The 23,915-nt window shown below is 37.2% G+C and overlaps 11 protein-coding genes across 12 annotated transcripts; 4 read left to right on the top strand and 7 right to left on the bottom strand.

Moving 5' to 3' along the window:
• Positions 1–2,868: 2,868 nt before the first annotated feature.
• LOC128258556 (endocuticle structural protein SgAbd-6) lies at positions 2,869–3,614 on the top strand. Its single transcript, XM_052990218.1, has 2 exons — positions 2,869–3,026; positions 3,085–3,614. Exons 1-2 carry the CDS (start codon positions 3,018–3,020, stop codon positions 3,388–3,390), a joined length of 315 nt encoding a protein of 104 aa, XP_052846178.1. The 5' UTR covers positions 2,869–3,017; the 3' UTR covers positions 3,391–3,614.
• Positions 3,615–4,079: 465 nt separating this feature from the next.
• LOC128258557 (larval cuticle protein 65Ag1) lies at positions 4,080–4,589 on the bottom strand. The gene has a single exon (XM_052990219.1). The coding sequence runs from the start codon at positions 4,536–4,538 to the stop codon at positions 4,230–4,232; it is 309 nt and encodes a 102-aa protein (XP_052846179.1). The 5' UTR covers positions 4,539–4,589; the 3' UTR covers positions 4,080–4,229.
• Positions 4,590–5,902: 1,313 nt separating this feature from the next.
• Positions 5,903–6,385, top strand: LOC128258308 (larval cuticle protein 65Ag1-like). Its single transcript, XM_052989865.1, has 2 exons — positions 5,903–6,086; positions 6,146–6,385. The coding sequence occupies exons 1-2, from the start codon at positions 5,974–5,976 to the stop codon at positions 6,342–6,344; spliced, it is 312 nt and encodes a 103-aa protein (XP_052845825.1). The 5' UTR covers positions 5,903–5,973; the 3' UTR covers positions 6,345–6,385.
• A 1,385-nt stretch (positions 6,386–7,770) lies between these two features.
• On the bottom strand, positions 7,771–8,217 carry LOC128258300 (larval cuticle protein 65Ag1-like). Its single transcript, XM_052989855.1, has 2 exons — positions 8,054–8,217; positions 7,771–7,994 (listed from the first exon to the last, which is right to left on the bottom strand). The coding sequence occupies exons 1-2, from the start codon at positions 8,164–8,166 to the stop codon at positions 7,796–7,798; spliced, it is 312 nt and encodes a 103-aa protein (XP_052845815.1). The 5' UTR covers positions 8,167–8,217; the 3' UTR covers positions 7,771–7,795.
• An 817-nt stretch (positions 8,218–9,034) lies between these two features.
• On the bottom strand, positions 9,035–9,450 carry LOC128258331 (larval cuticle protein 65Ab1-like). Its single transcript, XM_052989907.1, has one exon. The coding sequence runs from the start codon at positions 9,403–9,405 to the stop codon at positions 9,091–9,093; it is 315 nt and encodes a 104-aa protein (XP_052845867.1). The 5' UTR covers positions 9,406–9,450; the 3' UTR covers positions 9,035–9,090.
• Positions 9,451–10,911: 1,461 nt separating this feature from the next.
• Positions 10,912–11,345, bottom strand: LOC128258323 (larval cuticle protein 65Ab1-like). Its single transcript, XM_052989882.1, has one exon. It carries the CDS (start codon positions 11,286–11,288, stop codon positions 10,974–10,976), a length of 315 nt encoding a protein of 104 aa, XP_052845842.1. The 5' UTR covers positions 11,289–11,345; the 3' UTR covers positions 10,912–10,973.
• A 1,166-nt stretch (positions 11,346–12,511) lies between these two features.
• LOC128258321 (larval cuticle protein 65Ab1-like) lies at positions 12,512–12,913 on the bottom strand. The gene has a single exon (XM_052989881.1). The coding sequence runs from the start codon at positions 12,866–12,868 to the stop codon at positions 12,554–12,556; it is 315 nt and encodes a 104-aa protein (XP_052845841.1). The 5' UTR covers positions 12,869–12,913; the 3' UTR covers positions 12,512–12,553.
• A 1,543-nt stretch (positions 12,914–14,456) lies between these two features.
• On the bottom strand, positions 14,457–16,580 carry LOC128258374 (endocuticle structural glycoprotein SgAbd-1-like). Its single transcript, XM_052989960.1, has 3 exons — positions 16,353–16,580; positions 16,078–16,277; positions 14,457–14,973 (listed from the first exon to the last, which is right to left on the bottom strand). Exons 1-3 carry the CDS (start codon positions 16,478–16,480, stop codon positions 14,525–14,527), a joined length of 777 nt encoding a protein of 258 aa, XP_052845920.1. The 5' UTR covers positions 16,481–16,580; the 3' UTR covers positions 14,457–14,524.
• A 1,130-nt stretch (positions 16,581–17,710) lies between these two features.
• LOC128258292 (larval cuticle protein 65Ag1) lies at positions 17,711–18,348 on the bottom strand. The gene is made up of 2 exons (XM_052989845.1): positions 18,137–18,348; positions 17,711–18,046 (listed from the first exon to the last, which is right to left on the bottom strand). The coding sequence occupies exons 1-2, from the start codon at positions 18,265–18,267 to the stop codon at positions 17,851–17,853; spliced, it is 327 nt and encodes a 108-aa protein (XP_052845805.1). The 5' UTR covers positions 18,268–18,348; the 3' UTR covers positions 17,711–17,850.
• Positions 18,349–19,941: 1,593 nt separating this feature from the next.
• On the top strand, positions 19,942–20,515 carry LOC128258336 (endocuticle structural protein SgAbd-6). 2 transcript variants are annotated; one of them, XM_052989920.1, is made up of 2 exons: positions 19,942–20,129; positions 20,191–20,515. In XM_052989920.1, the coding sequence occupies exons 1-2, from the start codon at positions 20,047–20,049 to the stop codon at positions 20,384–20,386; spliced, it is 279 nt and encodes a 92-aa protein (XP_052845880.1). In that variant the 5' UTR covers positions 19,942–20,046; the 3' UTR covers positions 20,387–20,515. The 2 variants fall into 2 exon arrangements, with proteins under 2 accessions (XP_052845880.1, XP_052845879.1); XM_052989919.1 differs by having other exon boundaries at positions 19,943–20,125.
• Positions 20,516–22,562: 2,047 nt separating this feature from the next.
• LOC128258291 (endocuticle structural protein SgAbd-6) lies at positions 22,563–23,820 on the top strand. Its single transcript, XM_052989844.1, has 3 exons — positions 22,563–22,830; positions 23,428–23,679; positions 23,808–23,820. Exons 1-2 carry the CDS (start codon positions 22,685–22,687, stop codon positions 23,615–23,617), a joined length of 336 nt encoding a protein of 111 aa, XP_052845804.1. The 5' UTR covers positions 22,563–22,684; the 3' UTR covers positions 23,618–23,679; positions 23,808–23,820.
• The last annotated feature ends 95 nt before the right edge of the window (positions 23,821–23,915 follow it).

Here is a 23,915-nt window from a genome sequence, read left to right as displayed (position 1 = left end):
TAAAACCGTTTCTGCTTGTGTGTTTTTAGTTAAATGCAAATATTACGAAACAAGCGGTCAAATGGATAAAAAAGAAATGAAAAAACAACAGCAATGTGACATTTACATATTAATAGAAGTGTGGGGGAAGCAGGGGGGGAGTCTAAGGGGCCCTGCTATTAAAACATTGCCATTAACGTTCAAGTGCTAATTCTGCAGACCCAGTTGAAGCGGCAGCCAAATATGAGCGGAGACGAGATGAACGTGAAAATGGAGAAAAAACAAAAAAACAAGAAACACGATTCCGAGTTCGATTCCTACAGCCGAATTCAAGCCGGTCTGGCCAAGTTTGGTTTGCGATGCGTGCGAGTTGGCAACGAACGAAAGCCGGGCCAAAACGGCGGCTGAATGGGCGGCGGACAGCTGGACGGACAGTTGGACGGACAGACAGACGGAAAGCAGCAGCATCTGGCGCTGACCTTGAAGACGTAAATGTGAAGACGCATCTACATAAATTTCTATGGTAACTCGACAGCTATATCTGTCTGGGTATCTGTTCGGGTATCTCGTGTTTGTGTATTGAAAGCGACAGTCCGAACGAGAAGATATCGAAGCTGAAAAACCTGTCGATTGCGGCTTGATTAGAACAGTTATGTAAATGATTGTGTATAAGGAAGAACTCAGCCCAAACTGGTCGAATTATATCCACCGAATGACAACGCCCCCGCACACAGCGGCAACCATTCCGATTAGCGCGGCGAGCCATCGATCAAAGCCAGATTAATTATGCAAATCCAACATGATAAATGCAGCTCGTTGCAGATGCCCTCGAAAAGCTGCGGAAAGAGACCCAAATAATACATATTATGCAGCCACGAACCGAATGGAACCAATTTCAAGGGCTCAAGTTCCCAAGCACAAGTTCAATTCGTAGGCGGACAGTCTCAATTAATTAAGACTTTAAGTCTTAAGTACATTTTTTATTTAAAGGCTAAACATTTGTTCTCTATTAGAGAGCTTCAAATTCCCCCAAGCCTTTTTATTTTTATAGATTTTTGATTTAATATAATTTGAAAGATATTTCCATTAGTTTTTTTATTGTAAATGTAATTTATACATTTGCTTTCTGATTAAGTACAAAAGTGTTGGTTTGACATTTCTGGTGAATTCATTATTTTCACACTATGGTAATATTATTTTTTATAGCAGTTTATAATTTTTGTTATTTTGGTTTTCAGGAATAGTCTTAATTAAATTATACATTTGTTGATAATGGACTCTAAAAATTATAATTATTCTGCAAAACGAGAAAAAAGTATTTGGCTTATGTCAAATTGCCAAATTGCAGCTGCCAAAGAATCAGGCAAGAAGTTGCGCTTTAAAGCGGCATTTGAGGAAATGCCAATATCAATGCACAACACCCTGCCGATGATTTCAGACAGAAATAAAGTTGTTGGCGAATTGTGCCAACAGTGGAGGAGGCTGGGGCAGAGCCGTGGTCGACCAGAGGCCGACCTATGACCAAAACCAAAACCAAAATCAAAACCAAAACCAAAGCTAAAACCCGACCGACCGGCTTAAAAGATCCGCCGTTGAGGCTTCTTCATCTTCATCGGCCTGTAGCGGTCAACGAAGGTGGCATGAATTGGCAAACAAAAAACGGCGACTGAAAAACAACAAAAGTCAGAGATTTAAATTGCATGCGAGCCGTAGTTGTAGGTTATTCGATGTATTTTTTTTCATAAGACCAACTGCTACCAACTGCTTTTGGCGCTTGTTACCGGGCAGGCACATCAATCGAGCGCTGTAAAGGCCGTTGCATATGCCAAAAGTCAACCTGCGGTTCCATCTCCATCCAAAGTTTCAACCACCGTGCACTTTGGCCATCACACATGGCTCAGCTCGTGTTCTTCGTGTCCGCGGCTTGAACTTGCTGCCCTGCCAATTGGCGTCGACAGCACTTGAACTTAGACTAGAGTCTCTGGCTGGTAGTCGTCTTCGATTTGGGTTCTATCTGGGCGCTGAGCCGTTCTGATTACTGTTTCCCATGGTTCTTGTCCCGGTATTTCCCCAGAGCTGCCCAATCAGACGGCAACCTTTTCCCCAATACATCTTTTTGAATCATGAACTTTTTCGAGTTTTCTAAAGCTGGTATTCAGCACTCGGAGAAAAAAGAGGTTTAAGTGGACCAGTCGACCTAATTATTTGATATTACATTGCATCATAGGTAAACAGAACTCTAACATTTGATGTTTAAGGAGAAAAACATTTTGATAAGAAAACAAAACTTTTTAGTAATACTTAGTAAAATGTTTTGTCTTAGTTAAAATATTTCAATATATCATAACAATATTATTAAAAATAAGAAAAGTTGATGTTTAAATGTAATTTTCAAAACAGAATTCTTTTTTTAAAAAAGTTTTGCGATTTGTAAAGTAATTTAAATGTGGTAACATTTGTTTTCAACTAAAAAATACAATGCAATATCCCTTTATGGACTTACAAATATTTTCATGATCAGTTCTGACTCTTTAAAATTTGTAAACATAGTTGAGTTGTGTAAATAATATGTTTAGATTTAATTTCTTAGCTAATTAGTTACGTAAGTTTACTTACAATTTTAAAAACTAATAAATAAATAGTAATTGTAATAAATAATTCTGGTACAACATTACAACTTAGAAGAGGGATTTTTGAGTGTGGGTGAAGAGCAGTAATACCATTCGGATGAGTACGCCGATGCAATAAGCCGCTTTAAATGTTACTTGTCGCAGCGACTTTGGCGACTTCGGTGCAACGCTGGCAAATGAAAAACAAGGCAAAAAAAAATGGAAATAGAGAAAAACATTTAGCCGGCGACCGCCAGAGCCGCTGAGCTGCTTGGCTTCTTCCACAATTGTGCAAATTTATGACGTTTGCAAATGCGGCTGCGAGTGCAGTATAAAATGCAGTGGACGCCGATGCAACGCCACCATTAGACAACCGCCAGTTTGTCCATCCGCATAGGGGAATCTGCAATCCGAGAACCGCTCAACAAGATGAAATTGGTAGGCCCACTTGGATGACCAGGATGCCCGAAAGGATACCTAATCCCTTGCCTTTCAGATGCTAGTCGTTGGCTCGATGGCCCTGCTCCTGGCACTGGCCAGTGCCCGGCCCCAAAACGATGTGGAGGTGCTGGAGTACGAGTCGGAGAACATTGGCATCGGCGGCTACAAGTTCAGCTACAAACTGAGTGACGGCACCAGTCGCACGGAGGAGGGCGTGGTCAACAACGCAGGCACCGAGAACGAATCGATATCCATCCGAGGATCCGTCAGCTGGGTGGCTCCCGATGGCCAGACCTACACCATAAACTTTGTGGCCGACGAGAACGGCTTCCAGCCGGAGGGTGCCCATCTGCCCAAGTAGATCAGCGCTCCCGAGGCGACCCTGTAAATACCCCATAACTCAATCCACCACCAACCCGGCCATAGAGTGAGGTGCTGAAGTCCTGTCCGGAGGAACTGTCCCCTGTCCCGCGGCAGTTTGTCGGCCAGTCAGTTTGTAAGTCGATCAGTCAGTCAAGTCAGTGTCGTGCATTGTTTTTTTTATTCCTTGTTACTCGCATTAAAGCCGAACATTCGATTCTCGAACATATCTGTTTATTTTGTGGCTCCTCAAAGGTGTTTGCTTAGTTCTGGGATTCATATTTTAAAAATAACCATTTAATTATAAACCCCCTTTTAGTAAAAATGTATGGCAACAGGTGGAACCTGATGTACAAACGGATTTTATATGATACTTCAGAAAGGACAAGGTAAATATTACTTTATTGGGTGGGAACAAATGTGCAAAAATTATAGTTTTCATGTTTTAAAAACATTTAAAATTAAAATCCCAGATGTATAAATTTGAGCAGTTTGTAATTAAATACCTCACAAGCAGGACATTAAAAAAGAGTTTCCCTCCATAAATGTATCTGTATAACATACTTCCATTGCTTTGATTCACCATCATGTTTCTATAAAGTTAAGTATAATGTCGAACTCTTCATTTTGATCTTAAAGAGTTTATTAATGAATGAATAAATGGATGAATAATAATAAAAGCACTTCATGTTTTGAAATTAGCACATGTTTTATTGTTTTACAAGTAATTTTTATTATTTATAATTTTCAAAAAGGTAATTATTTGTTCGATTTGTATCTTTGATCCATAGGGTTAACTTTTAACATTTTCAAGTGAAATTCTCCCAGTTCTAGTTAACTTTAAAGGTGGGGAATGTGATCGCCCTGGGGCTGGAACCCGTTCTCATCGGCTACGTAGGTTATCGCGTAAGTCTGTCCGTCGTCTCCCAAATAGCTATAGGATCCGGCCACCTGAAGAACATCCTCCTCGGGACCCAGGTTCTTGATTGAGCCATGCTGCTCCTGCTTGGTGCCGTCGCTCGTCTCGAATTTGTAGTTATAATTATCGGCATTAACCTCGGACACCAGCTCGACGATTTCTGTGTCCGGGGCAGGCGCTGCTAGGCAAAGAACAATCGAAACGCAGGCGAACACAAGGATGCACTTCATATTGGGTAATGGTTCCTTAGAGGCTGTCTGGATTTACTCGAGAATCCAACTGCCTGTTTGCAAAACCTTTGGTGGCTTTTATAGGATTGCAACAGCGGAGGCTGAGACAATAGCTAATCCAATTAGCACTTGAGGCTAATTCTCTTTAGCTCGATATGACTAGCTTGATCTGAGATCGGGCGGTGATAATTGAATATCTAACAATTGAGGACTAAACGCGTCAAAAAATTGACAGAAATAATTTTGAAAGGTACATACAGAAAACAAAAATACTTTTTCTGTTCTTTTCGATTAAATTTCGATGCAGATAATTTATAGCTCAAATTTACGTTGCCTTCGCTTTGCCGAATCAAACTAGTTTTAAGTCAAGCTAAAAAATTTCTGACTTGACATAAGCAGGGATAATTAATACACGAAAATAGGAAAAATGTTCAGAAACCATTAGTGCTTTTCCATAGTATTTAAGTAATATAAGTCTCATACATACGTTTAATGACCAGCACTCTAATTAAAATACCTTTATGCTTATTTCAGTAATAGTAAAAGCACATTGCTATTTTTTATTCAAAACTATCAACTACATAATAATTTACTTTGGTAATTGTGGAGGTACAATTCATATAATGTTTGTTTTGTTTGTTAACAACTTGGTCAATTTATTTTATTTTGTATTTTCCACTGAACGAGTGCACAAGCTAATTTCGGCAAGCCAATGTTTAAAGTTATATTGTATATTGACGCTACATCATTACCGATTAGAATGACTTTTAAATGAACTGCGTATGACGTGTATTGACAGCTTTAAGAAAACTCAACTTAAGAATGGGTCAACCATTTTATGAGTTAGAACAGCGAAGCAAATTTAGCCAATTTTTTCGCGATGCGTCCTACTGCAGCTTTGGGATTAAGGCGTCCGTCGATTAAGTTCTTTAATAAGAGTTTATACGATTATTTATTTTATTTATAGAGTGTTTTTGTGATGCTTTTAAAACTTATTAATACAATCAAATTTTGACATTGATCTTATTTTACGTTGATATAGTGGAAAACAAAAAATACATATGATAAAAGAGAAAAGAGACAGCTCAGTTTGTAATCTAATGCTAATGCTAATGCTAAAGTAAACTTACTTGATAAGCAAAATTCAGATTGACAGAATACAGTTGCAAAGCAAATATGACAAACTATATAGAAAATGGTCGATTTACATGTCATCGCTTTTGGCTTTTAACGATTCAGTTGTAGGCCGAAATCCATTTCACACATTTATCGCATTATGTTGTATACACTACACGTTTGACTAGTTTGGCCGCGTTGGGCTCGGTCGACAAATTTTGGCCATCCATCTATAAAAAGGGTGTCCCTGCCATCAGACAGCATCATTCTTCGCGAACTGTTCGATAGCCGCAGATCAAAACACCAACCACCAATCACCATGAAATTCCTGATTGTCTTCGTTGCCCTCTTCGCCCTGGCTCTGGCCGCTCCTGCTGATGTTTCAATCGTGAAATCGAATTCTGATGTTGGACCCGAAAGCTTCAAATACGAGTAAGTTGATTGAGAGCTGCTTCAAAAGGACGCCTAACTGACTTTGCCTTCATTATTAGCTGGGAGACTAGCGATGGCCAGTCGGCTCAGGCCGAGGGTCAGCTGAAGAACATTGGATCCGAAAACGAGGCCATCTCCGTCCAGGGCTCCTACAAGTTCGTGGGAGATGATGGTGTGACCTACGAGGTCTCCTACATCGCCGATGAGAACGGATTCCAGCCCCAGGGTGCCCATCTGCCCGTTGCCCCCGAGGCCTAAGTTTAAGGAGTTTAAATAAATTGTTTGTAAAATATTCTAAATATGTGAGTCTTTTAAATCAATATGTTTGGGCTTGTTCCTGGGTTCTGGATAGAATCCAATCCAGATATTTAAAATAGCTAAGTTACCAAAAATTTAATGTTAAGACATTCATAAGTTATTTGAGCCGTTACAAATCACATATAAAGTAGTAAATTATAAACATTTTTAGCGGCGTATTCAGGCTTTGGAGTAGCTCACTTTTGAACTACCATATACTCTATCCAACAGAGGTGTTTAACATTTAAGCACAAAAACAATTAACTCAAACTGCTTAAAACAAAAAGTGCTTTTCTTCGCAAAAAAAAAAAAAAAATGACTGGCTAGTCTTTTTTTAGAGATCAATAATTTAATAATTTAATTTCCCATTAAATCCATAAGCAATACAAAATTTAAAACCACGCTGATAAAAAAAAATGGAGTAGTAAAAAAATATCTGGCAATTGAATTCAAAATCTTTTACTTAATATTTAAATTAAATATAAAATCATAACATATATATATTAATTTGCATGATTTCATAAAAAAATATTTTAAATACGTGAAAAATACTAGCTTTAAATTATTTTCTATTTGTTTTAAATGCATTTTAAATAATTTTAATATATTTTAAATTTAAATGTACATATTTATTATTTCAGATATAAAACGCAGATATAAAAATCAGTTCTTAAAATATTAAAATGAAAAATGTATTTATATTTATAACAATAAAAACCTCAATGGATGAATAAGTAGAAAATACTTATATTTACTACGTTTTTTTAACAGTGCAGATATTACAAAAATTCATCACTTAATATTTAAACAATTATATTTCATTTTATAAATTCAAACAAATTGTATGCTTTTATTTTCAATTGATTCCTTTAAGCTCCACAACGATAAATTTAGATAATGTCAAGTTGTAAAGAAAGATAACAAGTATAATAAATAATAATAGTTGCATTAAAACATTTTAAACACAGTAAACATCTGTAAGAATAACATACATATGTCAATATCTAGTTTCAGATGATAACGCCTTAGAATGTATTGAATAGAGCTTTTGTTTTTGTAAGCTAACGAGCTGATCTATTTGAAATGAGTAAATGTTTTATTTTCTAATTAATATCTAAGTAAATGTACCTAAAGAATTTCTTAATTTAAAGATTAGTGGACTTAGCATGGCCGAAAAGTTGAGCCTCCCATATACATTTAGGAAAACATGACCGAAGAAATGACTTACGGTTATTTTTCCTTAATTTGTATGAGAGGAATTTTGTTTTCTGAGTGTAAGATAAAAATTGTTTAGTCTTCATTGGATTTTGGGTTACTTTTTCGTTGAACCCAGAGCAACGCCCAAACATTGTCATTTAAAAGCCCAACAAAAGAATATTTTTTTATAAACAATTTATTTAAACTCCTTAAACTTAGGCCTCGGGGGCAACGGGCAGATGGGCACCCTGGGGCTGGAATCCGTTCTCATCGGCGATGTAGGTAACCTGGTAGGTCACACCATCATCACCCACGAACTTGTAGGAGCCCTGGACGGAGATGGCCTCGTTTTCGGATCCAATGTTCTTCAGCTGACCCTCGGCCTGAGCCGACTGGCCATCGCTAGTCTCCCAGCTAATAATGAAGGCAAAGTCAGTTAGGCGTCCTTTTAAAGCAGCTCTCAATCAACTTACTCGTATTTGAAGCTTTCGGGTCCAACATCAGAATTCGATTTCACGATTGAAACATCAGCAGGAGCAGCCAGAGCCACGGCGAAGAGCGCGAGCAGGACGATGGCGAATTTCATGTTGAAGGCGATGTAGATCGTTGAAGACTCAAAGAAAACTATACTACTTTGGCCGTACTGTCTGCCTATTTATAGTCGGCTCATTTGGATGCTGTTTTAGTTGATATGGCGCTACAGCAGCTAAAACTAGTTTAATGCCCTGCAAAGAAGAAACGCGAAAAAACCCATTGAATGCGACTATGAATTTGGAGCCCAATGGGCAGATGGTTGTTAATACACATTGCTGTTCTCAACAAGATTACCTGTTATGCCTTGATGAATAACAAAAGTTTTATAAAAAAAAAACACCCGAATTAAACGTGCTGTTAAATATATGCAGCCCAAAGATATGATGCGTTTGTAAAATAATAAGGTAAAGGCAAATAAAAAATTTAAATATGTCTCTTCATATATTTTCGCAGGTAATTTTTGAAGGTAGTCGTTGATTTTGTGGTAACAGGTGTTAACTGTGCTCAAAATGTTTTAGCACAAAATTTAGGTGGGACTGGGTTGCGATTAGGTTTTGACATAACTAAAAAAATGTATTAAGTTTTTTGTTGGCTTGATATTGATATTGATATTTTCCGTCTTTTCCTAACAGGCAGAACAAAACATAAAGCGGCAAATATAGCTGACGCAGATTGTTATAGCTCCAGCTTTCACTATAAAACGAGTATATTTCGATTTTTATACGTTTATGTTTAAATCAATGAAGTTAAGTCGATATTCCGTCATATTATGGCAGCACGCAATCTTATAAATAAATTTAAAAACCAAGTAGCTAAATTTGATGTAGTCGTCGAAATCGTCCCGATCCGACAATAGAAAGACTTCGGGCAAGTCTCATCCAGATAGCTTTAAAACTGAGAGATCTTATTTAGTGAGTCCATTTTCGTTTTAACAATTTGATTTTTATTTCACATTTTCATTGTATTGATAAACAACTTAAGCGAGTGGAGCCACGGGCAAATGGGCTCCCTGGGGCTGGAATCCGTTCTCATCGGCGACGTAGGTGACGGTGAACTTCTCGCCGGTCTTCTCATCCACCCAGGAGTAAGATCCGTGGACAACGGCGGCCTCGTGCTCGGTACCAACGTTCTTCAGGACACCATCCTGGTCGATCTTGGTGCCGTCGCTGGTCTCCAGGACGGAGCTCCACTTATCGGGCTGCACATCCGAATCCAGCCTCACAATACCGGCTTCGTTGGGGCGGGCCACGGCCAAGGCGAAGAGGGCGACGAAGACGATGAGGAACTTCATGTTAAGGCTGGATAGAAAGCTGGTGACTGTCTGATGCTCCACTGCAGTTGGGCGGGGGCTTTTATACGCCAAAATTCGCGAAATGCAAATGCCAAATGTAGCTCTAGATTTGGCGAAATGCAAATGAGATTTGATAATATTCGTATACCGTTTCAAAAGGTATTTTAATTTTCGCTAGTTGTTCGTAGTGCACAGTAGGAAACATCTTTAACCTTAAAGTTATTATATTCCGATCATATTAAGTATATATATTTTTAAATATCCAGCACTAGGCGAGACGATTCAAACATATTCAAACAAACACGTAAATTTCAATCAATACGATTTAATCGCAAAGTTAACAAGGTATTTATATAAGTTGTTAATTTTTTATGTGGAACAGGTAAAAGTGAGAGTGCCGTTGAATGAAAAAATAAAACGAGTTTGTTTTAAAATCTTAAGTTTTTTAATTCTGGTTTAAAAATGTCTTTATGGCTTTCTGTATGGTATGCTTAAAGATTGAACGGAAAATTATATATAAATGTTTTTGATTGAAGCAGTTTAAATGATTGAACAAATTAAATACCCATGTTCGGGAAGAACAAGATAAATCAGATATCTTTTATTTTTTACCTCTATGACCTATTTTTGTTGCGTTTGGGAGTTAGGCACCTCCGTTCGGCTAGAAAAAACGGAATTTATTTATTTTTATAGATTTTTTTATTTCTATTTATATTAATATATGACCACATATGGATAATTTAATTTTACTTTTTTGGATAAGCTTCAAATCTTTTCTTTGGTTTTTGTACTGTTTCTCCTGAGCTGAGAACGAGAAAGAGATCTCTGATCCGATCGTCTCTAAATGACCCTCCTCCTGGCTGTGAAGTCAGCTAGGCATCCATTTTTGATTAAACTATTAACAACAGATTCCAATAACGTGATTTGAGCAGCAGGACCATCCAGTTCCACGGCAAAGGATGTAAATCGTTATGGACTAACTTTAGCTTACCTGTCCCTACAGTAAGCAAAAGTATAAGTATAAGTATAAACATAAAAAACCCATTGTAATTGATTATTGTCAATATTAATAGGTGTTTTAAATAATATAAAATGTTAAGAATATCAATAAATAGCCACTTATACATTTTTTTTCTTTTTATAATAGTCACTACCTTTAGCATCCTTAAATAATTTTGATCAAGTTGATATGCGTAGAAAAGACCCTTTGTTTTGCTTTTGAATTTTAAAGAACTCATTTAAAACAGAACATTAAATACATTTAACAAGATAAGATGGAAAACTTAAAGTAATTAGGTATAAAAATATTTTTAAATTATATTTAAGAAGCTACTACTTTACTACTATTTTTTGTTAATTATATTTAAGCAAGTACTGTCTTTTGTAATGTCTGATTATTAGTTCCATTTTGCATTGGAAGTTTAGTTAAGTTATTGAAAGAAATTTGTGACCCATAGTCGATCAAAATACCTATCAGTGATATTTTTTCCCAGCAGAAATAGTGAGTTAAAATTATTTTCAAGCTATTTGATTTATTTTTTTATATTTTTATCGTATTGGAGAACAACTTAAGCAGTTGGGGCCACGGGCAAATGGGCTCCCTGGGGCTGGAATCCGTTCTCATCGGCCACGTAGGTGACGGTGAACTTCTCGCCGGTCTTCTCATCCACCCAGGAGTAAGATCCGTGGACGACAGCGGCTTCGTGCTCGGTACCAACGTCCTTCAGGACACCATCCTGGTCGATCTTGGTGCCGTCGCTGGTCTCCAGGACGGAGCTCCACTTATCGGGCTGCACATCCGAATCCTGCCTCACAATTCCGGCTTCGTTGGGGCGGGCCACGGCCAAGGCGAAGAGGGCGACGAAGACGATGAGGAACTTCATGTTGGAGATGGGTGGTGTTTGTTAGATAGCTGGGAACTGTCTGATGCTCAACTGCAATGGGGTGGAGTATTTTATACGATTTGCGATTTGCGAATTGCGAATTGCAAAAGTCAAAGGTGAGATAAGACATTGAGCGAATTTGCCAAAATTATGCCAACCGATATTAATGCTACGACAATAGTATCACGGATTTATTTGCCTCTGTTCCGGTCAAACTGGAAATAAAAGCAGCGCGCTGCACTCCAATAACTAAGTTAGCAGCCAAAACTGAAGCCCAAGCAGAAAGCGAAACTGAATTCGAACTATTGTCGTCGAACCAGCTGGACCAGTGCATCCGCAATAAAATCAACTTGCTAACATAACATCTAAGGCCAAGATCATGCCGATGTTTTCCATGTTGTCATGGAAGGCAAGTTCATCGATTGTGCACATCAATTTTAGTCATACTTAGCTTTTAATAAGTGGGTACACTGCGAGCAGGGGAGTCGGTTTTTGTTATAAACAATTTATACAAATCAAAAAATATCTTTGAAAAATTGTATTATATAATAGACTTATCGAATTTTTACTAATCTTAAATAGCACGGTGGAATTTAAAGCCGACGACCTGGGCTTAATTTCCCAAATTTAAATTTAATATTATTTGTTGTTAGGGAAAATCAAAATAACTTCAATGTTTTTAGACAAAGGTATGCTTATAAAAAAATATATATGCTGTTTTAATGCATATAATATTGTTTTCATATAATTAATACACAATACAAAAATTCCAAATCGGTATTAATAAGTTTAAACTGAAACAGCCTAAGATAAAGATACAGTTATATTTACTTAAAACATACGTTTTTTACTTAAATTGTAAAATACAGAAATCATAAACAAAATTCTTTCAACGAAATATCAACAAAATCAAAATACCTGCGTCTTAAAAATTGATAAGAATTATATATATATCTTTTTTTCTGTGCAAATTCATGCTATTAATCGTATTTGTGATTGAATTATAGTTCAAGTTTTATTCAAGAATTGAAAAATATCCCCAATATTTTTAACTGGCCAAGAAGTTTTTTTATTGTTTCACTTACATTTAATTCACAATGATCTTATATTAATATGTACATAAAACCGTTATTCATCATCAGATAGCCGTTAGCTGTACGTATCCATTCGAAGTGCTGTGTTTTTGTGTAAGGATGCCAGAATCAAATAAAAAAGCTTTCGAGTTTTGCAATTAACAATCAATTTATTTTAGTCTTTTAAATAGTTTAAGCAACTGGGGCCACGGGCAAATGGGCTCCCTGGGGCTGGAATCCGTTCTCATCGGCGACGTAGGTGACGGTGAACTTCTCGCCGGTCTTCTCATCCACCCAGGAGTAAGATCCGTGGACGACGGCGGCCTCGTGCTCGGTACCAATGTCCTTCAGGTTACCTTGCTGGTCGATCTTGGTGCCGTCGCTGGTCTCCAGGTTGGAGCTCCACTTGTCGGGCTGCACATCGGCATCCAGCCTCACGATCTGGGCTTCGTTGGGGCGGGCCACGGCCATGGCGAAGAGGGCGACAAAGACGATGAGGAACTTCATGTTAAGGCTGGATAGAAAGCTGGTGACTGTCTGATGCTCCACTGCAGTTGGGCGGGTGCTTTTATACGCCAAAATTCGCGAAATGCAAATGCCAAATGTAGCTCAAGATTTGGCGAAATGCAAATGAGTTTTGCTAATATTTGTATACCGTTTCAAAAGGGGTTTCGGCTTTGAAGAGATGTTCGTATCGCACAGTTAGAGATATTTAATATCCAATAGCTTATTGTGTTCCGTTCCAACTTAGTATATATGTTCTTGATCGCCAACAAAAAGCAAGACGATTCAAACATGTAGGTCAATCTGTTTCTATGCGATTTAACCTTAGATTTTTTTTATATATTTTAAGAGTACATAAGATTCGCCTTCTCAAAGCTAATTTCCTTTCTAGTATTTTAGGCTATCTATTAAGAACTCGTTGATTCTAGATTTTGTAACTAGTGAAGTTCAATGAAACTTTGTGTTAGGAAACTAACCAAAAATAAATATATTTAATTTTTATATGATTAATAAATATAGCGAAGGTAGACAATAAAGTTATGTGAAACTAGTTTAATGTTATTTATTGTAGTGTCAAAATTTTACGCCTTGTGCAGCTTAGATATAAACATTTATTGAGTCTTAAAACCCCAAGAAAAACATTGATAGCTTATTCTTTCTATTCATATACATAAGAAAATATTTAAAATTAATTGAATTGAATAACATTAAAATTGAATAACAAAAAAGCAACAAAATTAATTAATGTTTATTATTAAATCCTTATTTATTTGTATTATTTTGTATTAAATAATAAAACATTTGGAACACACTGGTAATTAAGTTACAGCCACAGAATGGAAATCATAATTACTGAAATAATCATATTAAAAGTTTACATTTTCAGATAAATAATATCTGTAGACGGACGTCCAAGTAGTGACGATGAGCATCGGAATGTGTACGCAAGAAGAAATGATGCTGAAAGTTCGAAACAAAATGTTTTTGATTTTTTGAGCTGTTCGGTTGGAGTAAAAGTCCTACTTTATTTATCATGTTTAATAACAAGGTTTGATTTTATTGCTTATAACAAATAAACTAATTTAATAAATTAATGTTAATTTTTAATTCAAATAAATAATATATTGATATCCGAATTTTTGGAGTTGGATTCTCGCTTTTTTTTGATCCCAAAATAAACCAAATTATGAAATTATTTGTATATCCATGCAGAGGGTATTATAATTCCAGCTATAAGTTTGCCAGTCAATCCGTTTCTACGCAAACTTGTGTCTCGATTAAAAGTGTTTGGCGTGAATCTCTCACAAAAGTTGTATTGCTGTTGCAGGTAGTTTATGAGTCTGAACAAGCCGGATCGGAATAGAAAAAAATATAACTTTGCTGTTTTAGAATTTTTTTTATTTTAAATTCTATATTTTCCCTCTTTTAACTTTTTTTTGGATAGGAATGGTTTAATAATTTACGCGTTTAAATGTGTTCAAATCAGAAAATGGTATCATATAGCTGTCATAGTTTAGTTGGCCCGTAGTAACATAATTGAATAACGCTTTTCGTTGAGCACCCCGAATATGATCAAAAATTGTTTCGAATATTTGCAATTAACAATCGATTTATTTTAGACTCTGAATAAACAAATTGCGTTTTGTGATCAAGGACAGTTTAAGCAGCTGGGGCCACGGGCAAATGGGCACCCTGGGGCTGGTATCCGTTCTCATCGGCGACGTAGGTGACGGTGAACTTCTCGCCGGTCTTCTCATCCACCCAGGAGAAGGATCCGTGGACGACGGCGGCCTCGTGCTCGGTACCAATGTCCTTCAGGTTACCTTGCTGGTCGATCTTGGTGCCGTCGCTGGTCTCCAGGTTGGAGCTCCACTTGTCGGGCTGCACATCGGCATCCAGCCTCACGATCTGGGCTTCGTTGGGGCGGGCCACGGCCATGGCGAAGAGGGCGACAAAGACGATGAGGAACTTCATGTTAAGGCTGGATAGAAAGCTGGTGACTGTCTGATGCTCCACTGCAGTTGGGCGGGGGCTTTTATACGCCAAAATTCGCGAAAATGCAAAAGTCAAAGGTGGCAATGAATTCGGCGGATTGCAAATGAGTTCTGCTAATATTTATGTAGATCTGTGCCGATCATGAGCGCATCGTTATTTCAGCATTGTTTCCGGTCAAACTGGACTGGTCGCGTCAAACTATTGTCGTCCAACCGGCTGCATTCGATGGCTGCGTTTGGGTGTGGATGAAAGGGGTGAGTCCACCGGTCGCTGATCTTTCGATCAACTTAGAGCTTTTATTTTATACGTCTTATATCATTTCTATTCCGCAGAAGAGTCTTTTTAATTGCTATAACAAATGCATGCTGACAATGGAAACGGTTTTATGTATCTCACATACTATGGTTTATATTACTGTCGCCATTAAAGTATTTCATGTCTTTTTAATTAGCACAAATCACATGTATGAAGCAGTTTACCAAAATGTACGAAACTGAACTGACTCCCTAAACTAATTAGATTATTTGTTGCTTTTTGTTTTTTTTACTATTTTATGGAGCCATTTTGAGTTTATGTAAAAAAATGTTTGATAGCTATGAGTACTTATAAAAAATATTTATTTTTTTTTAATTTGTTTGGACAATTCACTATTTTTATTTAATTGTTTTATTCAAGTAAAACCCTGCAATATCTAAATATTTTTTTGAATAAAATGAGTAAATGTTCAGGCCATCTCCGATAGAAAAGTTAATCGTTCATTATAAAACGAATATAATTTTACCCATATACTTATGTAATTATCACCAACAAAAATTGTTGAAGATTTGATCTTTTGTAGTCGGGTTATGTAGTCAAATATGCTATCGACCAATACACTTCGAAAATGGGATCATTCTGAAAATATTCCTTTCTTAATGTTTTTATTCATATGATTTTTTAATTTTTGTTAAGCTTGCTCATTTTGACAATTAGGTTTATCTTTGAAAACTGATCAAGATTTAATGTATGTAAAGTAATTCACTATTTTTGTCTATCACTAAAGATAAACAAAAATTGACTTGTGCAGTTCGCTGAAAAAGAGCAAAACTGAAATATCTGCAAATGTATTGATTGAAGAGGACTTGTTCGATTTTCTTGCCGCGTTTATTTAATAATCAACTAGAAACCATTATACATAGAACAGCTCTCGGTTAGCGAATCGGTGTCCGTATCCGCTTAGTTGCTGATGGGCACATTGGGCAGATGGGCACCCGCGGGCTGGAATCCGTTCTCGTCGGCGACGTAGTTGACGGTGTAGGTCTGTCCATCATCGGCCACGAAGGAGTAGGATCCGCGGACCACGATGGCCTCCTGCTCGGTGCCCACGTTCTTCAGCTGGCCCTGCTCCTCGTGCTTCTTGCCATCGCTGGTCTCCAAACTGCAGGGGAGAATGGGTGTTTAATCCGGGTTTAGGTCTGGCTCGGCCAGTAATGACTGGCCCTCGGGGACTTACGCAAAGTTGTAGCCCTCGGGCTGCACATCCGACTCCAGGCGCAGGATCTGGGCTTCCGCATCAGGGGCGGGGGCGGCCAGGACGACGGCGAAGAGGGCGGCGAAGACGATGGCGACTGTGCACTTCATGGTTGTTTTTGTTTTATGAGTTTGGGTTGATTGGTTGGGGATTCGATGGGAACTTGCGACCGAACGGCTAGTCAACGTTACTTGATTTGTGATGTTTATGGCCCTGTCCAGACGTTTATATAGTCGGATCGGAGGCCGCCAATCGAAGAAAAGTCAGTCGAAAATAAAAATGACTAATTACACGCCGAGCACCAAAGCCAACAAATTGGCTTGAAAAACGCAAAAAAACAACACGAAAAAGCACAACAACCATACCACGGCACAAATAATAACGTAAAACAAAAACTTCTAAGGCAAACAAATCGACGCCGTTTTTAGGAAATACCTCATCATCATCATTTGCATTTTTCGTGAATCAATCAATCCAATCGCTTCCAAGTCGAAGACAACGAGCCAAACATTTTTGATAATCCATGGGTATTTTATATATTTTGTGGCAGACTGGGACAGGTAACTTGCCCTGCAACAATAGAAGCGTCGAGCTCAGAAATCACTGGTGGATCAAATCAAAAGCGTGTTTTGGATAAAAAATGGGTAGCTAATCAATGAAATTAGCAACAAGTGCATTTCCCTAAAAATAAACGACATAAAAAAAAACAGGAAATCTTAGAACGCTTTAAACGATTACAAATTAAGACTTAACTAGTTAAGACTTTAAACAAAATGTAAATACGATCGGCAGAACAGTTTTTTTCTAACCATCATCTTTTGCTATTTTTAAAACTAAACGAAATCTTTATTTCAATCGGAATTGTAAATAAAGGAAAATCTTTAGCCTGTGCCAAATTTTTTTATGTTGTATTTAGTTTGTAATTTTTAATCGTCTACAGTTTAAATAGTTTATAGTTTATGATTTTTATATAATATACAATATTTAGAAGAAAAGTTAAATCTTTTACTGAGTTACATTTTATTCAATAAAACCTCGATAAAAGAGTATTTAACAATTAGTAATTAGATTCCACTTAAAGAGTTCAAAATAGGCAGATTTTAGAAAAAGATAAGTATTTACAAGCGAGAATTGAACTATGCCCAAGTCTTTATAAGAACTATTTTGCTAAAAATTCATAAGTTAACATTATATTCTTTAATTATGACTAAGTCTTCTTGTTTAAGTGTAATTTGTTTAAGTGTAGAAACAAATCATGGTAGAATTTAATGGTTTTAATTCATACTAATTTATATAAGGTTATTGTAGTTTAAAAATTTCCAATTAAAAGACCAAACTAATTCTTGAAATGAATGATTTTATTTTATTACATTGATGCTTTTCAGCTGAAACTTAAACATAGTTAACACAATTATGCTGGACTGGAACTAGATTGGCGAAGGACTTTCGATCGGGTTCCTCGTGGGAGGCTGGATTCGATTTATTGAACGGCCCTGGGCAGATGGGCACCTTCCGGCTGGAATCCGTTCTCATCAGCCAGGTAGTTAATGGTGTAGGTCTGGCCATCGTCTCCCACATAGGCGTAGGATCCGCGGACCACAATGGCCTCGTGGTCAGTGCCCACGTCCTTCAGCTGGCCCTCCTCCTGGTGCGACTTGCCGTCACTTGTCTCCACGCTAAAGAAAACCAGAAACCAGTTAGCAAGCGACCTTGACACAGTTGGGAATATGGGTAATTGGGGATCAGGGGATCTGGGGATCACTTACGCGAACTTGTAGCCCTCGGGCTGGACGTCGCTGTCGAAACGGAGCACCTGGGCTTCCTGCTGGCTGGCCGGAGGAGCTGCCAGGACGCAGACAAGAAGGCAGGTGAAGGCGATGGCAATGGTGAACTTCATCTTGGAGTTGAATTGACTGAGTAACTTGGATCAAGTGCTGGGTTCGAGGAGCTTGCAGGTAATGCTTGCAATTCACTCGACGAGTGGCCAATTTATACTCCTTGGGCCATGTAATGCAATGCGTGTAAGTGGCAATTATCGGCGCATAAGAAACCGAGATCCAAAAGAGTGAGAGTGGGAGTGGGAGAAACCAGTTTCTCGTTTTGTTTCCTTTGACCCACACTGGTTACCTAACCAGTTGCTGGGTGCTTTGGCTTCGGCTAGGCTTTTAGCCCGGTTCGCTGTTTTGCGATTGATTGATTGCCCAGCGACAAGATACACAGATTTCATTTGTCTTCAACAAATTAACTACAAAGTGCGCCCTGCCCAGGCAATGAGTTGCGTTAGTTGGGCTAAGAAATAGTCAATAAACTGGGGAATTGGGTCACAACGAATTTGGCTCAAGTGCAGGCGAAATGCTCGGCCTAACATAAAAAGTCTTTGCCATTTCCAATTTCAATGTCACTCGAATAAAGATTTCCGTGGGATCTGTACAATAGTTTACATGTTTATATGCCAGTCTCGGTAGCTGCTTTCCGGTTGTAAAGTTACAGTAGATATGGGTAAATATGTATACATAAAAGTAGTTTTAAAAAACCCTGACATTATTAGTCAAGACTTAAAGCATCATTGTCGTTTGCTGAATAAAAAAATGGACAAGGAAGAATAAATAGTTTACTATTGAATTCAACATTTTCCAATTGTTATTTAAATTCAATATTAAATCATAGTGTGTAATATAATGTATTTTAAATTTAATGTTAGAAATATTTGTATACTTTAACTAGTTCCAATTTGATTTAAGTGCATTTTTACTTATTTTTAATATGGCTTGAATTTAAATTAAATTACCAGATATTAATATCAATTTAAAAAGTAGTTAAATAAAACATTTTACAACATTTTAATATTTTCATATTTTAAATAACTAAATAAAAGCGAATAATATTTAAATTGAGTACAAAATATTTGTATTTATTTTTTTTTACCAGTTTACTATTTTGTGCTATTTAAATAATTTTCTTTATAATTTTTGTCGACCAATGGAGTTGGCAAAAACGTCTTTAATGCTTGTGTGATTTATCCAATAGTTTTGAACCCTCTTTTATAATTATAATTTTTTTTGTTTAAGTAAATTAGGTAGAAAATGTATGGAGGAAATTTTGAAATTTAATAAAAAGGATAGGTAATCTTAAAGTACAAAACAAAGCTTAATGCGTTTTAATGAATTTAAAATTATAAATGACAAAAACCCAACCAGTGGTATAGCTATTAATTAGAAAACAATAAAAATACCAAGTTAAAAAAAGTTTCACCCAAAAAATTCTTTACTTCGCAGAAATTAGAAGCCCAAGCTTAAACAATTATGAACCCAAGTGGTTAGAAGCTTCAAAAATCAAACAAACGCCTTTAGCGATTTTAGGGTGTTAAGGCAACACCATTTGAACTTTTTGGAGCGTCTTCGCAGCAAATTGTTTGCTTTCAATTTCATTTGGACTTGATTTGCCTGCTGCTTGGCAGCCACTCGAGTCATTTGGATATTCGCATTTTATTACACACTCCGTTAATTAGCCTGATTTTTGCGTTGGGTTCAGTATGGATTGCATATGAATATATTGAATGGCCTTTGCGCAATCCGAGTTAGTCGCATGCGCGGATCGGAACTGGACAGGTGATAGATGGCCGGATTAACACTACTGTTCGGCCTAATCCTGGCCAGCTTCAGCGCTTGCCCATCAAATGCCGCCGAGACCGGCCAGACCGCCCAGATTCTGCGATACGAGAGTGCCCATTTGGACAGCGATGGCTATGCCTTCTCGTAAGTAGGTGGCTCAGGGTCAAGGCCAAGATCGTTCCAAATAGCTCTCAGAAATTTCCCTGTAGATTCGAGACCAGCGATGGAATCTCGCGTGAGGAGAAGGCCACTCTGAAAAATCCCGGTACCCCCGAAGAGGCCATCGCCGTCCAGGGCAGCGTCAATTGGGTGGGACCCGATGGCGTCCACTATAAGCTCAATTATCTGGCCGACGAGAACGGCTTCCAGGCCCAGGGCGAACATCTTCCGCAGGTGGAGCACTGATCACGTGATAGCTTTGGACTTTGTTAGAAAAAAAAAAACAAAAGTAAAACCACCGAATAGCTGGAGGAGGAGGGCAGACAATAGAAATTAAATACACAATAAAAGAATATATACAGATATTTATATACAGATATATATATATATACAGATATATATATATATATATAAATATGTATGGTAAGTATATATATATATATATATATATATATATATATATATATATGTATGCTAAGTATATGGCGGGGCATAAATTTTCACCCATCCAAATTGAATTGTATTCTAGGTAGGGAATTAGCATATACGTTTGTATCTTCCAAACCCGTTTGCTCTTCGCGCCTGAGTTGTGAACTGTATGCCGTAACCGAGAAGCTGCGATCTTCGATCCCCTGATCTCCAATCTACGGGAGCTGACCAAACCGGTTCAATAAACGCCAAAAAGCACCCAACAAAAGTTGCCAAAAAATACAGAAAAAAAAACTAAATTGAAGAAGCTACAAAGCTGCCAACGAAAGTGAGAACTCCGGGAAAAGAGGCATTTTAAGGCAACTAACCCAGGCTCCTCTCATTTATCAATGTAAACTGCAAAATAATCAGTCCTGTCTTAGCCTAGACATGTCAACCTACACAGAGGAAAATTGTTAAATGGTTGAGACAAATACTTGATAAAAAAAGTTTAGTTAATAATTGTCTGGAAAAAAAAAATACATTCAAGTCAAAAATATATTTTTGTCAAACACCAATTTAAAAATATCATAATTTTAATAGGAAACAAGCAAACAATAATTTTAAAAGTTTAAATAAATTTAAGTGCTTTTTAGTAAAATAATAAAATTTATAAAAATACTTGTTAAAGAATTTGAATTAATAAATTAACTTACAATCATCTAGTTTATAATATTATTATTTGTTTTGAATTACAATAAATGAACATATATAAAACAATTCGAACAAACATTAGTTTCTTTACTTTATATTAATCTATTATTCTTTGCGCCTGTTGAGCTTAATCTACTTCTTGCTGTGTACCAGTCAAAGTTTTCTAAATGATTTATAATACCGCCAAATGACCTGCAATAGCATTACGCATACGACCCGATGTATTGTAGGGCATAGCCCAGCCTCAGTCGGCTGATCTTTGTATTGGCTTTTGTTGTCTGTTTAGCTGGTAAAAAATCGTTTTTATTTTATTGACTAAGGTCATCAGCCAACACTCGGGCTGCTGACGATGGAGCTGGCGCTGGAGATGGAGATGGAGATGATGATGATGATGAGCCGCGTAATCTTGAATCTCTCGTGCCGCATCTTCACTTGAACAGCAAATGCAGCTGACAAGCCATGGCGTTGGAGGTTTTCGTTTCATTTCGATTCGTTTCCATTCGAGGTTAAATCGCCCAGCCTTAATCGGAAATTGTGTCAGCAGTTAACAAAGCTCAGGGCGGAAATGCTTGGATATCTCCCAACAAGTTGCAGTCTGGTAATTGAAGAATTACAATATTAAGGAAATACCCGCTCAAAAAACATAAACTATGTATCTATATAGTGTGCAATTAAATCTCAAGCTCATGGGAATTCCGCGAATCACTGAACTTGCTTCTTCTCCCGTTCTTTGCTTAATTTCCTGAACATATTTTGACTAGTTAACCTGTCTTCACTTCCTCACTGCTCAGTTGTCTTGGGCTGCTAAAATCCAACCCATTTTTTTGTTGGACTCGGCTAATCTTTTTCATCACAATTTGTTGATAAGTGCAAACATAGCCATTGACCTATTGCCACAGATCTAAATGTGTGTGTCTGTGCACTTGTAGACAAACACGCGCATTGGCCAAATATTTATTTTTTAAGGGGCCAAAAATTTCATTATCACTTGCTCCATCATCTTCAGATTCGATTTTACTTTCAGCTCCCGTGGCGAGGCAATTGAGATGAGATTCGAGCGCACATCAAACGCTTAATGGTCTTCATATTTTTTTGGCTTGTTCAATTAAAAGCTTAAGGCACTCACGCTCACACACAGTTGCCTTCAATTATATGCGTATGGGTAGATAATTGTGTTAGCATTTAAGGTGTTTTTTATGGGCTACCTCAACTTCACGGATCACATGTCGCTGTGTGTGTGTGTGTGTGTGGTTGGAGTTGCCCTGGCCAGTTATAAATAGCTCAACACTCATTACAGGGCGCCACATTACTCGTTAGTGCCTAATTGTGATAACTACCGGAGCGTGCAGTGCAAACTGAAAATCAAACCCAACACAGGACCTTTTGGAAAGTCTTAAAACAAAAAAAACAAACCAATTAAACATGCAGTCCTCCAGCATTTGTGTACTGGCCGTGTGCGCCGTCGTTCTGGTTTCCTCCATCAGTGCAGCTCCTTTGGATGACTCACAACATGCCACCATCCTGCGCTACGACAACGACAACATCGGCACTGACGGCTACAACTTCGGGTGAGTGTGAAACGGATTACTACAACAGTATTACACCGAGGATTGAGTTTAAAAATTATAAAAATTGCAAAGTCTTAGCTAGTAAAAAAAAAGTGCTTTAAAAAAAGTGTTCATTTGTACTTAAGTAACTTAGGTATTTATAAAGTTATCTGAAACCTATTTCGAAAATTCCGTATGCTCATTTTAATTTAAATAAATATTCAAATTTAAAATATTAATAAGCTCTGCTCTTTTTTATTTTCTAAAAGAAAATAAAAGGGAACGGATCTATTTATTTTTTAAAATTATACTTATAGCATGGTGAACTTAAGTTAAATATTTTTTTTTGTGCATAACATATATAAAAAGAATTTTTTCTAAATATGAGCAGATAAGTGTTTTAAAGTTATTAGATTATGGCTTAATGTTAATTTTATAAATTTAAAATATTAGAAAATGTTAAAATAATAACAAGTTTACAATTATAAATATCTTTAGGGGAAAGTGAAAATTAGTTGATTGAAAAAATATGCATAAAATTAAAATAACGAAGCCTTTTATGTAACGCAGTTATAAAGCATCTTATTGAATAACTGGAAATGCTATCTTCCATTTCAGTTACGAGACCAGTGATGGAGTCACCCGCCAGGAGCAGGCTGAGCTGAAGAACGCCGGCACTGACCAGGAGGCACTCAGCGTCCGTGGTTCCGTCAGCTGGGTGGCTCCCGATGGACAGACCTACACCCTGCACTATATTGCCGATGAGAACGGTTTCCAGCCCCAGGGCGATCATCTGCCTCACAACTGAAAACAGTCATTTGGTTTAGCCAGCATTAATCAGTATTTGTTCATTATGTAAAATAAATCAAGGTGCTACTCCTCTACAATTTTTTATCATCTAAAATTCATTAAAAAATTAGTGTGAAATTAAGATTTTTTCCTTTTAATAACGAAGATAAAATATATTTTCAATTCTTAGTAAAATCAGAAATTCCAAGTCTTAAACTAAAATAAATTTGTTCGCGTTTTTTATCTATCTAAAGAAAGTGCCTTGTTAAAGTTAGAACGTCCCTTGAACCCGGATCACTATGCGATCACTATGCTTA

This window comes from Drosophila gunungcola (assembly GCF_025200985.1).
Source record: "Drosophila gunungcola strain Sukarami chromosome 3L unlocalized genomic scaffold, Dgunungcola_SK_2 000003F, whole genome shotgun sequence".
In the NCBI taxonomy this organism is placed as follows: Eukaryota; Metazoa; Arthropoda; class Insecta; order Diptera; family Drosophilidae; genus Drosophila; species Drosophila gunungcola.
Note: the sequence above shows the minus strand (reverse complement) of the source record. Positions and strands in the feature narration are given on the sequence as shown.